We start from the raw sequence: 18626 nt of genomic DNA, 5'->3' as shown, positions 1-18626 counted from the left end.
ACACTGAATCTTGATGTATGCTTTTTTTAATATACTGTTCCTGCTTTGTGTGTTCAGTGTGCTAATATTTTATCAAGAATTTTTTTCATCTGTATTCATCAGGATTATTGGTCTATAGTTTCTTTTCTTGTAGTGTATTAATCTAGGTTTGGTATTAGGGTTATGTTGGCCTTGTAAAATGAGTCTGGAGGTGCTCCTTCCTCTTCAAGCTTTTGAAAGAGTTTGAGAAGGGTTGGCATTAATTCTTTTTTAAATATTTAGTAGAGTTCACCAACACATCTGATCCTGGGCTTTTCTGTGTGCAATGGATTACTGATTCAACCACCTTACTCATCATTGGTCTGTTCAAATTTTCTATATCTTCATGATTCAGTCTTTGTAAGTTTTATGTTTTAGGGAATCTATCCTTTTCTTCTAGGTTATCCAGCTTGTTGGTATATAATGTCTGTAGAAGTCTCTCATGATTTTTTGTGTTTCTCTGGTATCAGTGGTAATGTCTCATCTCTCTATCTATGATTTTATTCACTTGAGTCTCCTCTCATGTTCTTCATAGTCTAGCTAAAAGTTTGTAAATTCTGTTTATCTTTTACAAAAATGGCTTAGTTTCATTTATCATTTCTACATTTTTTCATCTCTGTTTCATTTCTTTCTGCTACGATTTTTGCTCATTCTTCCTTCTTTCCTTCCTTCCTTCCTTCCTTCCTTTCTGTCACCTTGGGCTTAGTTTGTTCTGTTTCTAGTTCCTTGAGGCAAAAAGTGAGATTGTTTATTAGAAATACTAGTTTCTTAATGTTGGCATTTATGGCTATAGAATTCCCTCTTAGAACTGATTTTGATTAATTGCATAGGTTTTAATTATAGCATGTTTTACTACCAAATATAAAGTCTATTTGAGTCTTATTCCAAAACTTTTAAATATGTAGGGAAGAAACCCTCTCTATTCAGTGTTTAAACTGTACTTTGCTTTGCCCCTGTGGGTCTCTTTTTTCTCACAGGTTATATATTATTTCAAAATTGCCAGAAAACAGAAGAAATGGGGATGAAAGAAGGATGAAAAAAGTCAAGAATGATTTTCTGGGTATATTGTTACCAAAACCTTTGTCATTTTTTTCTGAGAAAAAGATAACTTTTCTTCCCTTAATTTTTCTGAATTGTATCTGGTCAGCATTTTGGTTCTACATGGGAGCTCAGTTCTAATATCTTCAACATCTTTCCTATATTTCTGAAATGAATGTGGGGACGTGAGTCTTGTGTAGTTAATATGAACCACAGTTTCTGCATTGCTAATCTTGTTAGTGTAAGCAAACAATGTGATTTGTGGCACCTATTCCTGTGGATTTCATTTACCTTTTAAATCTTGGCTTCTGGAAATTAAAAAAGGTTTTACTCTAAATTTATCCAGTATTTCTAAGTATTTATTATACCAGAGGTAAGTTCAAATATTTATTCCACAACATTAAAGGAAATCAAAGTCTCTCCACAGTGACTTTCTGTAGTGTAGTGTTCCTATACTAGAGATTTTTTTCTTCTTTTTTTAAAATTAACATACAATGTATTATTTGTCCCAGGGGTACAGGTTTGTGCATAGTCAGACTTACACACTTCACAGCACTCACCATAACACATACCCTCCCCAATGTCCATAACCCCACCACCCTCTCCCAAACCCCTCTCCCCAGCAACCCTGTTTGTTTTGTGAGATTAAGAGTCTCCTATGGTTTGTCTCCCCACCCTGATCCCATCTTGTTTCATTTTTTCCTTCCCTACCCCTCAAACTCCCCACTTTGCCTCTCAAATTATTCATATCAGGGAGATCATTGATAACTGTCTTTCTCTGATTGACTTATTTTGCTCAGCATAATACCCTCTAGCTCCATCCACATTGTTACAAATGGCAAGATTTCATCTCTTTTGATGGCTGCATAGTATTTCATTGTGTATATATATACCACACCTTCTGTATCCATTCATCTGTTGATGGACATCTAGGTTCTTTCCATAGTTTGGCAATTGCGGACGTTGCTGCTATAAACATTCGGGTGCACGTGCCCCTTCAGACCATTACATTTGCTTCTCAGCCTTTTGGCTAAGATCAAGAGTAGAATCAAAACTAGAGTTTTTTAATACATTGAAAATGATCAGGTTGGATGATTTGAACATTTTCAACAAAAATATTTTAAAGTTGTTTCAGATTATGCAGTTCGGCCCAAAGACTCACGTTTAAGTAATTGGAACAATATTAATGCCATAGCTATGTGATCTTCAGAAAGTTTCCAGTGCATATCTCTAACCACGTGTCATCCCATAGCAGTCCAAGATGAGCCACTTATGTAGTTTTAGGTATTCTAAGTAAAACTGAGTGGTAAAACCCACGTTAATGTTTTATTTAGCCTACTATATCTAAAATATTATGTCAATATGTAGTCAATATAAAAATTTTTGAAGAGACATTTTAAACCATTCTTTCCCAACTAAGTCTTTGATCTAGTCTGTAATTTGTACTCACATAACATCTCAATTTGGCTTGCCACATTCCACGTACAAAATAGGCCCTGGTGGCTCATGGATGACATATTAAAGAGTGCCACTCTAACCTCAGTTTCTTCATCTCTAAAATGGAAACTTTTACAATTTACTTGTATTAAGTGTTTGCTTTGTGTCTTTCGCAATTCTGAATGTTTTACAATTTCATCTAACTCAATTGTCAGGACAATCCTATGAAGTAATGTTATCATCCCCATTTTAGATGAGGCTAAGTATCCTGCCCAGGGATAGAGTACTCACAGGTGTTAGAGAAGGGTTTCCAAACCAGAAAGCCTGGCTTTATAAGCACATTCTTTATCTACTGCCATAAAATAAAAGATATGTGTGTTCAGTAATTCTAGAAATTTAATTAGATAACAGAAGTACTCTAATTCTGAGAATTAAATAATGCTAAAATTCTTACCACGATTTAAATGCTAAAAAAAAGTGCTTGGTGTAATTGCTGTTATGAAAGTAGAGACTCAGATTTCAAGCAGCTTATAAGGATTATCAACCTTACACAAAACTATTATGACTTTGAAGAATGTTTTATTTGCCAGCACATGAAGTCTTTGAATACTGAAGTCATGTTATCAAAAAAAGAGGGAAAAGTTGTAACTGAAATGGAGGGAAATAAAATAAAATTTATGTTAATAACAGTAGCCTGTTTTATATAGGACATATCTGTTGCCCTTCAAAAAACATTTAAAGACTTATTAGGGAGGGAGCAAGCTACAAGAAATTTCTTGATCTCTCTGTCTGACGTTTACTCCAAATCTCCCTGGACAGGAGAATTGTAATTGCAAACTTGCACTTGTGAGACTATTCAGAATTTGGTGGAGTGGAGAGTCTGCCCTGCAGACGGCGCCTCGGGGTTTGCCCTCATTCCCCCAAAGGAACATGGCCCTGTATGTTGCATCACTACCTCTCAAAGCCTCCCAGGGTTCAGGCTTTTCTCCAGTGATTCCCAGACCTGCATAAATTTTGCTTCTCCTAGAATGTACATGCCACTGGGACAAAAGGAGGAAGAACAAGATCCATTTTCAAGATTGGCGCGACCATCTCTACTGTGAGTGACAGTTGTTCTTTTTTAAGGCAGCAAAAACAACATGTCAGAATGGACAACATACTGAGAAATGAATTCTCCAAGTGACTGAGTGTCTTATGTAACAGGCAGAGGTTAACCTTATAGCCCATGACAGTGATTTGCAATTTAATTCACCAGGCTTTATTTTTTTTGTTTTTGTTTTTGTTTTTATTTTTTTAATTCACCAGGTTTTAAATGTGAACACTCAAATGTGTTTTCTTTTTCCACTTGGTGTACTTAAACTTCATTATTATACCTACACATGCCAGAAATCACTTTTTTCTCTTATTTGTAGTATGAAACATTGAAGTAGAAAGTGACAGTGAGATTGTGGATATGGACACAGATTCCTCTGATGGGGCCAATGACCTAATGACAAGGAGGTTTCACACGTAGGCATAATGTAGTTTGTTTCAGAGCAAATGCAGTTTCGGTAAAAAAGCATTGGTCTTATGTATGAGTTGTTGTGCCAAATCCAGTCATTCTTTCTATGGCTGTTACCTCAAAGTTTATATTAAGGGGTAGAAAACACTTAGGATTCTTAATAAGCTGTTCCATAAATATATATGTGTATACACATACACACAAACACACATAAACACACACTTTTTTTTTTTTTTTTCCTGAGAGGTTTCTGTTTTTATAGACTCATGTCTGTTCAACCTCATTCCAAAGTCAGTAACTCCACCTTTCTCCTTGCGGGTTTCCCTGGCCTGGAACGGGAATACCCTTGGCTCTCCATCCCTTTCTTCTGTATCTATGCTATGGTACTCTCAGGGAACTGCCTGGTGCTGCACGTGATTAGGACAGAGCCGAGCCTGCATCAGCCCATGTTCTACTTCCTGGCCATGCTGGCCCTCACTGACCTGTGCATGGGGCTGTCCACAGTACACACAGTGCTGGGCATCCTGTGGGGGCTCAACCAGGAGATTGGTCTGGACGCGTGCATTGCTCAAGCCTTCTTTGTTCATGGTCTATCATGCATGGAGTCTGGAGTCCTACTGGCCATGGCCTTTGATCGCTTCACTGCAATCTCCAAACCTCTGAGATATACATCCATTCTCACCAATACAAGAATCATCAGCATTGGTGTGGCCATTTTAGGGAGAATTTTCCTCACTGCTCCCATTGTCCGCCTAAAGTTCTTTGATTACTGCCGCCCCCATGTCCTCTCCCACTCTTTCTGCCTGCACCAGGACCTGCTTCGGCTCGCCTGCTCTGACATCCGCTTCAACAGCTTCTATGCCCTGGCTCTGGTGATCTGCACACTGTTTTTGGATGCAGTGCTCATTCTGGTCTCCTACGTCTTGATCCTGCACTCAGTATTGACTATTGCATCCCGGGAGGAGCGATTCAAGTCCTTGCAGACCTGTGTCTCCCACATCTGTGCAGTTCTAGTTTTCTATATCCCAATCATTGGTCTGACTATGGTGCACCGTTTTGGAAAGCACCTCTCTCCTGTGGTCCATGTCCTCATGGGCAACATCTATATCCTTTTCCCACCCTTGATGAACCCCATCATCTACAGTGTCAAAACCCAACAAATACGTATTAGGATCCAGAGATGGTTCACTAAACCAAACTGAGCACTGGAGGTTAATGTGTTCTAAGGAAGGGAAGGGAGTGTTTGCGATAGGAATGACAAATTACAACATGTGGCAGAAGTAATACATTTTTATGTAATATTTAACAGATTAAAAGCAGACTTTAGAAAACAATCATTTTCTAATTTAGTTTTCCAAAGCTAGAGAAATATGCAGAGGATATGTTCTTGATCTCATTCCCTAATTTTAAAATTCAGTATGATGTTAGTTAGCTACAGTGAGTTATGTTCCAGAGTGTGTCAATGAGCACTTGCCTGGGTAATTCCCAAGTTTACAGTACCATTCGTGCTTTTTGACTTCTAATTCAGAGTGTGATTTTATTTTCTCGTGGAACTGGTATATTTGTACATTTACTATGTATGAAATGAATAGTCTTTACATATTATTATCAGGTATTGCAAGTCGACTCTGTTAAGGTTGTTGAGAGGAAAATTTTACTCTATCCTTCAAGGTTCTCCTAAACTGGTCTAAAAATTAAATTGGCATGAGACAGATTAACAGGGAAAAAAATCAATATTTAACCCCATGCACATAGAGGCCCAGTAGTAAACTTCAGACCCTAAGAAATGACCAATGCATGAAGTGGGGGTTTTTTTCTTTGTTTTGTTTTGGGTTTTTTTTGTGTGTTAAGATTTTATTTATTTGAGAGAGAGAAAGAGAGCAGGAGGAGAAGGAGAGAGAATCTGAAGCAGACTCTGTGCTGAGCACAGAACCCCAGGCAGGGTTCGATCCCATGATGGAGAGATCATGACCTGAGCTGATAACCAACAGTGGAACACTTAACCGACTGAGCCACCCAGGCTCCCCAGCATGAAGTGTTTGTTCATTTTAGACAAAGGATAATTTATCTGCGAGGAATGGACAGGACAAAAAAACCTTATGCTCAGGAGCTTGAACCAGTAAGGAACTGTAATTTGGACTAGAATCTGGGCTGAGGTAATATGTTAGTAGTAGTTACAAGCTGTATTTATTTTTATCTTTCTATTTTTTCCCAAGGTTTATTTATATAGGCTCCTTTGGCCCTACATTCCCTACCTCAGATGATAGGATGTCTCTTTACCTCTTGGTGCAGACAGGGTACCTTTCCCAAGGGAGATGGATCTCCTGCTTTCTGGAGACAAAGAAGAGTCAGTATTCTTGTACTGGCTATTTCTTAAATTACTTCAATTCAAAATAATCTTTATGACATTATGTCATACTTTGGGGCCGCTTTCCCTGGGCCCCAACAAAGTCACTCACACCTCACCTCTTCTACCTGTAATTAAGCCAACGTGCCAGGAAAGCCCATTCTGACTCCCTATAGAATACTGGATGGGTAGGTTAGATTAGAGTTGAGTGCAAAAGACTTGGTGAACACTGACAGAATCGACTATCACGTCTCTACATATGCTACCGTGTGCCCTGAATCTGTATAGCTTACAGTGCTCATGAGAGCTGTCAGTTGACTTCAATCTTGGTGTCAGCATATGTGAAATTTTAAAGACAGTTTGAGTAACCTCTTTATTTTTAAGGGAGGTTGCTAAGGCCGAGAGATAGAAGTAAAACGTCGGTAGCTAGGTTGGGGATAGAATTGTGGTTTTGAGACTCCTTTCAATGTATATTTCACTTCTAAGTCTCATCCTCTTCATAGATAAAATTAGGAAATTCAATTCAATCATAAAAAGCAGATGTAATTTTTTGGGTACTTGCTTTTTAAAAATATTGACCTCCTAAAATAAAAAATAAAAAATAAAACACATAGTAGCAATCTCAAGATGTTTTTCATTTCTTTAAATATCGTCTCCTAATGACAGCTGTGTACTAGCCATGACTGGGCAGCAGAGTCACCAGCAGAGACAAATTACAGTTAAGCCGCAGAGATGGGAGGAAGAAAATTGTTGCACATGTACCTTCAGGTAATGAAGTTCCACCATCAATATCCGAATAAACAGGGAAAAATTCAAGTTTGAAAATTATTGTTTGGCTTGTTAACTTTAATTTGTCTTTTAATATTTTATTAGAAAATTAGTGTGACTCTTTTTAGCTTTTATCTGTTTATTTGAGTAAGTGAGAGAGAGTGTGAGAGTATGAGTTTACAGATTTGTACTTTATTTTAAATAAATTGTTACTAAATTGATAGCATATTGAGAAAGTAGCTATTAAAGCATTGTATATGTGTATATGGATATATATCTACATATGCATATTTGTGTGTATACATATTTGTGTATATATACATATACACACACACATGTAGTCAATCCCTATTATTTACAGATTCTGTGTTTGTAAATTCACCTACTTGTTAAAATGTATTTGAAACCTCAAAAGCAATGCCTCGGTGCTGTCACCATCAGTGGAGATCTAAGTTTTTGCAGAGCAGCAAAAACTTTGAGTTGCCTAGCACACACGTTCCCAGCTGCGGTTGGACAAGGCAAAGCTCTGCCTTCTGGTTTATATCTAATAGGCGTAAATGAGTATCCCTTTCCGTGGTCTATTTAACACTCTGTTCTTTCCATTTGGTGGTGGTGGTGGTGACGGGAACTGTTGAAGATGGCCCCAAGCATGTTGTGGAAGTGCTGTCCAGGCTCATATACATAGGCTGTGGTCCATCTCACAGAGGAAATAAGCATGTCAGATAAGCTGCCTTTAGATCATAGCTTTGTTGTCCGTGAGTTCAATATTAATGCATCAAAAATGCTGTATTCAGAAAAGGCACGAGGAGGTTTACCCATCTGTGTATGAGGCTCTGCCTCAAGTGCTAAGGTAGCATCGAGAATATGTGATGAAACTATGGCAAAGAGAAGAAAGTGACTAAATTTGTGAATCCAGGAGGTAATGACAGATTAAATAAAGTGTAGTGGATGGCACCGTTGTAGGGTGAAATCTAAAGGAATCTACAGACACACGACCCAAAGCCAGGAAAACGGGAAATACTTCTCAGCTAGTGTCTTACTACAATGAAATAGCGCATGAAATTCATTATTTGTAGGAAATACGTATTGAAATGTGCCTTTAGACAGAAGCATACACAGATTATGTAAAACTGGTTATGGAAAATGTGATCACAGGCTCAAAAGCAAAAGCAACGTAATGGTGTGTTTCGCATTGATTAGTGCAGTGTTTTCGGCAATTCAGGAGAATATAACTGCAGCAAATAACAAAATGATCTGTATATGGGGAGCCTGGATGGCTCAGATGGTAAAGTGTCTGCCTTAGGCCTTAGGCCCAGGTCATGATCTCAGGGTCCCGAGGTGGAGCCCTGCATTGGGCTCCCTCCTCAGCGGGAAGCCTGTTTGCCCCTTCCTGTTTGCCCCTTTCTCTGCCTGCCTCTGCCTACTTGTGATCTCTCTCACTGTCAAATAAAATCTTTTAAAAAAATAGGTGGTATTTATATTTGTACTGCAATTCTATTTTTACTAATGCATAGAACAAAATTACTTAGAGCTATGAAAAGACGAAATTGGGCATAAACGCTCATTACATCATGAATGTTTTTCCAAAACTCTTTATTGAGAGAAAAAGTTAACTGAATTATGGTACTTCTATAATATTCATTGTCACGGGCATATTGGAAGTGAAAAATCCCAAAAGCGGTATGTTACAAACTTGCCTATATTATTACAATAGTAGCTAAAAACTGTGCAGAATAACATTTATGAGATGATCTAATAGTACTTAAAATAATTCTACATGTATTGAAGTATAGAAAAGCCTGAATATCAGAGCACCTGGGTGGGTCATTGGGTTAAGCCTCTGCTTTCAGCTCAGGTCATGATCTCAGGGTCCTGGGATTCAGCCTGGCATCAGGCTCTTTGCTCATTGGGGAGCCTGCTTCCCCCTCTCTCTCTGCCTGCTGCTCTACCTACTTGTGATTTCTCTCTCTGTTAAATAAATAACTAAAATCTTAAAAAAAAAAAAGCCCAAATATCATACTCATTAGGGAGAAGTATTTTATATTGAGTTTTATACAATTAATAGCATTCTTTAATTTTAAAATATATATTTTTTCAGAAGGATTTTTCTCAGGATATGGAATTATTTTAACTGACCCATGGAGTTTTCATATACATAGACATCACAAACTATTTCATATATATTACAGACCATATATACATTTTGTGATTGGCACAGTTTCCTAAGCATACCCAAAACTGTATTAAAAAAGGAAAAATGAGGAAAATTCAAAATGTTTTGTGTATAAACTCCAAATTATAATTCAGCCCAAAAGGAGCAAGAAGGAGAAACTAGAGGCAAAAGCTTACCCGATGAACAAGTAAAGAAGAGATTAAAATGCCATCAGAGATGTTCTGAAGCTGTAAGATTCCAGAGAGGAGTATTTCTGATGTTGGAGAAAGCTGACTTTCTGAAGCCCCATTTGCCAAGAAGTTGGGGTTAACATAGAGCATGAACTCAGCCATTAATACCTCGCTTGCAAAAATGTTACACAGAGGCTGTTATGGGGGGCAGGGAAGGTTTTCCAGAAGAGTATAGGCCTTTGGAATGCTGAGGTCTGCAATGACCACTGTGCCATTGGAATGCCCAGGGAAGCTGCCTTCCTGGAAGCTTGCTTAGCCCAAACAGAGGCCCTGTGATCTAAGTTAGGTATGCACTGTCCCTTAGGCTATGTCTAGCAGGACTCCTAGAACAAGCAGATTAGCATATCTTTCCCCAAAACAGATCCTCCTAGTTCCAGTAAGACCCCTTGTCAAACATCACTGCCTGAGAAACAGTGATAAGCATTTGTGAGTATCCTGAAGGACCTACAAAAGTTCGAGAGCAAAGAAAAGCCAAGGCTTGTGTCTCTGAGCCTTGGCCCCCACACCCCTTGCCTTCTCCTCTCTTTCACAGCAAAGTCTGGAGTCATCCTTCATCTGTCAGTACAGGGGTTGTTGGCCATTCCAGGCACCAAGAGCCATCTGCTATTTCTGACCCAAAAGCAAGATTTTTCCCAGCAGAAAGCTCATTTTGAGAGTCAGAAAACAGAGATTTTGGGAACTCTGGCAGAGCATAAAAGACAAAAGTAGGCAACAAAAAGATCTCATTCCAGGCGAGAAAGGAGGAACAGAGACCTGACACTGACAACGTGTGTTAGTTTCCAGAGGAAACATTTGCTAACCTCTGAAACTGCATGGAATGGGAAGTCAAAGAGTATGCAGAGAGCATTTGAAAAATAAAGAAGGAGTTTGGGGCAGTCTTTTTTTTTTTTTTTTTCCCCCTTGACAAACAAAGAGTATAGCCCATACTGTGGATTGTACCCTTTCTCAGAGTTGAAAGCCTGAGCAGGTTAAGCCTTAGATGCAAAAGTGCCCCAGGCCAATAAAGTTGTAGAATAAGCTTCAACTCAGTCATATTTTGATCAGATCAAGGTAAAAGTCCTATATGGAGTTGATCACAGAGCAATGGCTGAATTATTACTGGAGGACAATATAACTTCATCTGGCCTTCATAATTTTCATATAGGAAATCTAACACCCAATAAGAAATCAGTAGGCACAGCAAGAGCCAGGAACATGAGTTCATGAACAAGGCGAAAACAGAAGAAACAGAGCCACCCACGCGTGTATTTATTGTAAATAGCAGTCAGGGATTTTAAAGTAACAATGCTTAATGGGTTCAAGGAAATAAAAGGATGGATGACAAAGGAATTTATTAGTTTCTATAAAATAAAGAGTTGGGGAATTTTACCAGGAAGATAGAACATACTAAAACTTAAAATAAAGAGAGACAGATAGAATGAACCAGATGGACGTTAGAGAATTCTGAAGCACAAGAGCTAAACCTAATAATTCAGGAATGCAGAATTACAGAGAAGACAGGATTGCTGAGCTAAAATAAAGGCTAGTAGAAAATAACAAACCTGAGATTTTCCGAGAATAGAGAAGGAGAAGGGTTTCACAGTGATATAAAGATCAATCAACAAGGAAGATCCCTCAACTTTAGATCTTCATGCACTCAATAAAGGAAGTGTCTCACTACCTAGAGCTCAAAAATACAAAATTCAAGGAAATCAGCAGCTCAAACAGGAGACATAGAGTAATCCACTTGCATAATGGAACATTTGCACACACACTTGTATTAAAAGCTGAAAATACAAGCGAAGAAATTGAATGATAGAAATATAAAGTCACCTAAAACTAACAAACTTGACTATGCACACAAGCTATGTGAATATGGATAGAGATAGAGGTATAATAACACTCCAGTCAACAGGTGAATGAAAAGGACCACAGACTGGATCATACATAAAGCTTTAATTTGTATTTTTAAAATTGACTTTAGTGTGTTATGAATAAACTGGAAAATAGTGGTTCAGCATTTCAGCTCAAGCACAGTAGGAGTGATGTAGATTTTCACAATGAAAATGATCATGGTGATTTTTGGGTCCTTGGCCCTGGGAATGCAGGAGGAACAATAAGGTGACTGCCAGGCCGCCATCTTCCCCCTACCCAGGACTTTCCTGCCAGAAGGACAAGTCGCCTTGAGCAAACTGAAACCTATGCAATAAACAGAAACCAGCCATTTTGGGACTTTCCAACCCCCAACCTGTAACCTTACCAAATATGGTTATGAGGCCCTGCCCTGCCTTGGTCCAATAAAAGCTCACTCAACCCCTTCCCACACGCGACTTCTCCAACTCTCCTCTCCTGAGTCGTGGAACCTCACCTGAGGGCGCCTTTAATAAACCATGTCTTGCCCCTATCTCGCCTGGTGTCCTGTGTATCTCGCCTGTAAAACCTTACAGTGATGACCATGATGACTATGATAACCCCTCCTGAGTTTTCACCAGTACCACACCCCATGGGAAGGGCCTTACATAAATGCTTTCATTTTGTTACACCGTGACCGCTCCATCTCTTGTTCCCAATGAAACTCCTGTTATTCTTCCTTGTTGGTAGTTTAATAGCTGAATATACGACTATAAGTTGTATTCCAACATATGTAGTTCATAAGTGGCAAAATAATGTTTTGAACCAAGCTCATTTTGTCTCCAGAACTCAAGCACGTAACAACTTCCACAATGGTTTTCTCCCTTACCAAATTGAAATCTGTTATTTGTATCAAATATTCTTGACACATATTGGAGTTTTTGTCCTCACTTTTGTTGGTCTTGCAAAATACAGCTTTTATATGAAATATTATCATTGGTATATAATCATCTTAAAGCATAACAAAATGTACTTGCTTTCTGTGAAAAAGAAAAACGTACTTTGGAAAACCAGCATAGTGAGAATCTTAGCCACCAGAATTTCTGACCAGGTTTCTTGGATTAAAGGGTTATTGTTGGTTGAATTAGGAAAATGACTGAACAAAAGTTAAGGAGAATGCTGTTTATTTATTTATTAATTTTAAAGATTTTATTTATTTATTTTACAGAGAGAGAGATCACAAGTAGGCAGAGAGAGAAAGGGAAGCAGGCTCCCTGATGGCAGAGAGCCCAATGCAGGACTTGGTCCCTGGACCCTGAGATCATGACCTGATCTGAAGGCAGAGGCTCAACCCATTGAGCCACCCAGGGGTCCCAAGAATAATGCTATTTGAATGCAAAAATTCTCACCAAAATACTAGCCAATAGGATCCAACAGTACATTAAAAGGATTATTCACCACGACCAAGAGGGATTTATTCCAGGGCTACAAGGTTGGTTCAACATCTGCAAATCAATCAATGTGATACAATATATTAATAAAAGAAAGAACAAGAACCACATGATACTCTCAATAGATGCTGAAAAAGCGTTTGACAAAGTACAGCATACCTTCCTGATCAAAACTCTGCGAAGTGTAGGGACATAGGGTCCATACTTCAATATCATCAAAGCCATCTATGAAAAACCCACTGCAAATATCATTCTCAATGGAGAAGAACTGAGAGCTTTTCCACTAAGGTCAGGAACACGGCAGGGATGTCCTTTATCACCACTGCTATTCAACATAGTACTGGAAGTCTTAGCCTCAGCAATCAGACAACAAAAAGAAAGTAAAAGCATCCAAATTGGCAAAGAAGAAGTCAAACTATCACTCTTTTCAGGTGATATGATACTATATGTGGAAAACCCAAAAGACTCCACTCCAAATCTTCTAGAACTTGTACAGGAATTCAGTAAAGTGCCAGGATATAAAATCAATGCACAGAAATCACTTGCATTTCTTTACACCAACAACAAGACAGACGAAAGAGAAATTAAGGAGTCAATCCCATTTACAATTGCACCCAAAACCATAAAATACCAGGAATAAACCCAACCCAAGAGGCAAAGAATCTATACTCAGAAAACTATAAAGTACTCATGAAAGAAATTGAGGTAGATACAAAGAAAGGGAAAAATGTTCCATGCTCCTGGATTGGTAAAACAAATATCGTGAACATGTCTATGCTACCTAAAGCAATCTACACATTTAATGCAATCCCTATCAAAATCCCATCCATTTTTTCAAAGAAATGGAAAAATTAATCCTAAATTTGTACGGAACCAGAAACGACCTCGAATAGCCAAGGGAATATTGAAAAAGAAAGCCAAAGTTGGTGGCATCACAATTCCGAACTTCAAGCTCTATTACAAAGCTGTCATCATCAAGACAGTATGGTACTGGCACAAAAACAGATACATAGATCAATGGAACAGAACAGAGAGCCCAGAAATAGACCCTCAACTCTATGGTCAACTAATCTTTGACAAAGCAGGAAAGAATGTCCAATGGAATAAAGACAGTCTCTTCAAAAATGATGTTGGGAAAATTGGACAGCCACATGCAGAAAAATAAAACTGGACCATTTCCTCACACCACACACAAAAATAGACTCAAAATGGATGAAAGACCTCAATGTGAGAAAGGAATCCATCAAAATCCTTGAGGAGAACACAGGCAGCAACCTCTTCAACCTCAGTCGCTGCAACTGCTTCCTAGGAAGATCTCCAAAGGCAAGGGAAGCAAGGGCAAAAATGAACTACTGGGACTTCATCAAGATCAAAAGCTTTTGCACAGCAAAGGAAACAGTTAACAAAACCAAAAGACCACTGACAGAATGGGAGAAGATATTTGCAAATGGACATATCAGATAAAGGGCTAGTATCCAAAATCTATAAAGAGCTTAGCAAATTCAACACCCAAAGAACAAATAATCCAATCAAGAAATGGGCAGAGGACATGAACAGACATTACTGCAAAGAAGACATCCAGATGGCCAACAGACACATGAAAAAGTGCTCCACATCACTTGGCATCAGGGAAATACAAATCAAAACCACAATGAGATACCACCTCACACCAGTCAGAATGGCTAAAATTAACAAGTCAGGAAATGACAGATGCTGGTGAGGATGCAGATGAGGCGAGGGGAACCCCCCTACACTGTTGGTGGGAATGCAAGCTGGTGCAAGCACTCTGGAAAACAGCATGGAGGTTCCTCAAAAAGTTGAAAATAGAGCTACCCTATGACCCAGCCATTGCACTACTGGGTATTTACCCTAAAGATACAAACGTAGTGATCCGAAGGGGCACGTGCACCCGAATGTTTATGGCAGCAATGTCCACAATAGCCAAAGGATGGAAAGAACCTAGATGTCCATCAACAGATAAATGGATAAAGAAGAAGTGGTATATATATACAGTGGAATACTATGCAGCCATCAAAAGAAATGAAATCTTGCCATTTGCAACAACGTGGATGGAACTAGAGGGTATTATGTTTAGCGAAATAAGTCAATCAGAGAAAGACAACTATCACATGATCTCCCTGATATGAGGAAGTGGAGATGCAACGTGGGGGGTTTGGGGGGTAGGAAAAGAATAAATGAAACAAGATGGGATCAGGAGGGAGACAAACCATAAGAGACTCTTAATCTCACAAAACAAACTGAGGGTTGTCTGTGGGGAGTGGGGCAGGGAGAGGGTGGTGGGGTTATGGACATTGGGGAGGGTATGTGCTATGGTGAGTGCTGTGAAGTGTGTAAACCTGGCAATTCACAGACCTGTACCCTTGGGGCTAATAATACATTATATGTTAAAAAAAAAAAAAAAGAAAACAAAAAGAATAATGCTGTTTAAAATAAGTCTAGAACTTACCTTCACATTCCTTAAAAAACAGCAATAATGACAACAACAACAAATAAATACCAGAGCTTTTCTCAAATGCTCTTTATACAAATGAAGAAATTAAATGAACACTGAAGAAGAATAAAAAGATTAGTGTGGCATTATATGCCTTAGTCCCAAATTTGTGGAGCAAATATATTTTTAGGTTAAGAGAAGGAGCAATTTTATTAAACATAAATTGATTAATAGAGAGGATTTGAGACCAAGGAGATACAGATCTTTATATCAGACATAGTTCCGACTATATTTAACAAAGATATATTCAAGGGGTTAATTTTTAAGGGAAAAGTAAACTGTAGGAAGATTTTAGAATAGTTGGAGAAAAAATGTAGTTGGACTTGTATATTATATAAAGGAGGTTAATCATAGTGCTCTAAGTATAAAACAATCAGTGTTAAGTATTACGTTCCACTACAATCTGCAAAAGGATCTTGAATTTGTCTGTTCTGCCCCAAACAGCATCAGGTGCTAAGGAAGTCATGTGTTCTGGTTTTTCTTATAGCCAGCATTTAGTCTTTCAGTGTCTTATCTGTTCTTCTATTTCCTCAATTTCTAATAACTGTCTTCTGACATAAACTCAATATCCTGTGGGATTATTTAAAATAATTATTTATTTATTCATTCATTCATTCTTCATTCATAAAGCATGACAATATTCCAAACTATTAACTGGATTTTCACATCACATAGGACCAATAGATGAGCCATGAAATCCGTAAGGGGAGGTATTTCCATCAAATATCAGCCCTGGTTTTTAGAACGAAACATTTTTACTACCTTATCTCAGATGTGTTTGGTCTTCATCCCATAGACAAGGGAGTTGAGGAAAGGTGGAACCAGTAGGTAAAGTTTGGATAAGGTGATATGTATATGTGATGGAATACATGATTCAGACCTGTGGGTGAAAAAGGTAAAAAAAAAAAAAAAAAAAAAAAAAACCAGGAGATAGAACTGGAAGAAGACACATATGTGGGGAACACAGGTATTAAATGCCTTCAGACGTGCCTCTTTCTGGGGCAGGTGGAAGACAGTGATAAATATTTGTACATAGGAGAGGCTGATCAAAATGAAGTCCAGGCCACCAACAATAAAGGCTCCAAGGAGACCATAGAATTTGTTGATGGAAACATCTTCAGTGGCAAACTTCACAAGGGCCATGTGTTCCCAGTAAGTGTAGGATATTAACTTGGTTCTATAAAATTTCAGACGACACTTTATGAGCAATAGGCATGGGATGACCAGAATGGCAGGCTGCAGTGTCACCCCAACAGCAGTGTGTGTGACTAGTTGTCAGGTGAATATGGTAGCATGTCTCAGAGGATAATATTTTATCCAGAATTTTTTCATCTATATTCATCAGGATTATTGGTCTATAGTTTCTTTTCTTACAGTGTCTTAATCTAGGTTTGATATTAGGGTTATGTTGGCCTTGTAAAATGAGTCTGGAGGTGTTCCTTCCTCTTCAAGCCTTTGAAAGAGTTTGAGAAGGGTTGGCATTAATTTTTTAAAAATATTTAGTAGAGTTCACCATCACATCTGATCCTGGGCTTTTCTGTGTGCAATGATGGATTACTGATTCAACCTCCTTACTCATCATTGGTCTGTTCACATTTTCTATTTCTTCCCGATTCAATCTTTATAAGTTTTATGTTTTAGGGAATCTATCCTTTTCTTCTAGGTTATCCAGCTTGTTGGTCTATAATAATCTGTAGAAAACTCTCATGATTTTTTGTTTCTATGGTATCAGTGGTAATGTCTCATCTCTCATCTCTAATTTCATTCACGTGAGACTCCTCTCATGTTCTTCATAGTCTAGCTAAAAGTTTGTAAATTCTGTTTATCTTTTACAAAAACAGCTTAGTTTCATTGATCATTTCTACATTCTTTTCATCTCCATTTCATTTATTTCTGCTATGATCTTTGCTCTCTCTTTCTTTCTTTTGTCACCTTGGGCTTAGTTTGTTCTGTTTCTAGTTTCTTGAGGTGATAAGTGAAATTGTTTATTAGAAATACTTGTTTCCCATTGTTGGCATTTATGGCTATAGAATTCCCTCTTAGAACTGATTTTGATTAATTGCATAGGTTTTAATTATAGCATGTTTTACTACCAAATATAAAGTCTATTTGAGTCTTATTCCAAAACTTTTAAATATGTAGGGAAGAAACCCTCTCTTTTCAGTGTTTAAACTGTACTTTGCTTTGCCCCTGTGGTCTATTTTTTCTCACAGTTATATATTATTTCAAAATTGCCAGAAAACAGAAGAAATGGAGATGAAAGAAGGATGAAAAAAGTCAAGAATGATTTCTGGGTAGATTGTTACCAAAATTTTTGTCATTTTTTCCTAAGGAAAAGATAACTTTTCTTCCCTTAATTTTTCTGAATTGTATCCAGTCAACATTTTGGTTCTACATGGGAGCTCAGTTCTAATATTTTCAACATCTTTCCTATATTTCTAAAATGAGTGTGGGAACATGAGTCTTGTGTAGTTAATGTGAACCACAGTTCCTGGATGGCTAATATTAGTTAGCCTAAGCAAACAATGTGATTTTTGGCACACATTCCCGTGGATTTCATTTACCTTTTAAATCTTGGCTTCTGGAAATTAAAAAAGGTTTTACTCTAAATTTATCCAGTATTTCTAATTATTCATACCAGAGGGAAATTCAAAGATTTATTCTACAACATTAAAGGAAATCAAAGTCTCTCCATAGTGAGTTTCTGTAGTATAGTGTTCATAGAGTTTTATTTATTTATTTGTTTATTTATTTGTTAGAGAGAGAGAGAGCGAGCAAGCACAGGCAGACAGAGTGGTAGGCAGAGACAGAGGGAGAAGCAGGCTCCCCGCCGAGCAAGGAGCCCGATGTGGGACTCGATCCCAGGACGCTGGGATCATGACCTGAGCTGAAGGCAGCTGCTTAACCAACTGAGCCACCCAGGCGTCCCTCATAGAGTTTTTTTAACCCATTGAAAATTATCAGGTTGGGGCGCCTGGGTGGCTCAGTGGGTTAAAGCCTCTGCCTTCAGCTCAGGTCATGATCTCTGGGTCCTGGGATCGAGCCCCACATTAGGCTCTCTGCTCAGCAGGAAGCCTGCCTCTCCTCTCTCTGTGCCTGCCTCTCTGCCTACTTGTGATTTCTGTCTGTCAAATAAATAAATAAAATCTCAAAAAAAAAAAAAGAAAGAAAATGATCAGGTTGGATGACTTGAATGTTTTCAACAATAAATATTTTGAAGTTGTTTTCTAAGGCAGAAAGATTATGCAGTTAGGCCCAAAGACTCACATTTAAGTAATTGGAACAATATTAATGCCATAGCTATGTGATCTTCAGAAAGTT

The 18626-nt window shown here is 38.2% G+C and overlaps 1 protein-coding gene and 1 pseudogene across 2 annotated transcripts; one reads left to right on the top strand and one right to left on the bottom strand.

Moving 5' to 3' along the window:
* Positions 1–4260: 4260 nt before the first annotated feature.
* Positions 4261–5196, top strand: LOC308350130 (olfactory receptor 51V1-like; the record flags this gene model as incomplete). Its single annotated transcript, XM_080815134.1, has 1 exon — positions 4261–5196. The coding sequence occupies one exon, from the start codon at positions 4261–4263 to the stop codon at positions 5194–5196; it is 936 nt and encodes a 311-aa protein (XP_080671260.1).
* Positions 5197–16073: 10877 nt separating this feature from the next.
* On the bottom strand, positions 16074–16637 carry LOC308350864 (olfactory receptor 52A5-like; annotated as a pseudogene). The gene has a single exon. The product of its transcript is annotated as an olfactory receptor 52A5-like (transcript).
* Between the last annotated feature and the right edge of the window lie 1989 nt (positions 16638–18626).

The sequence above is a fragment of the Martes martes genome (assembly GCF_963455335.1).
Source record: "Martes martes genome assembly, chromosome: 10".
NCBI classification, from domain to species: domain Eukaryota; kingdom Metazoa; phylum Chordata; class Mammalia; order Carnivora; family Mustelidae; genus Martes; species Martes martes.
This window is presented reverse-complemented; position numbering and strand designations above follow the sequence as displayed.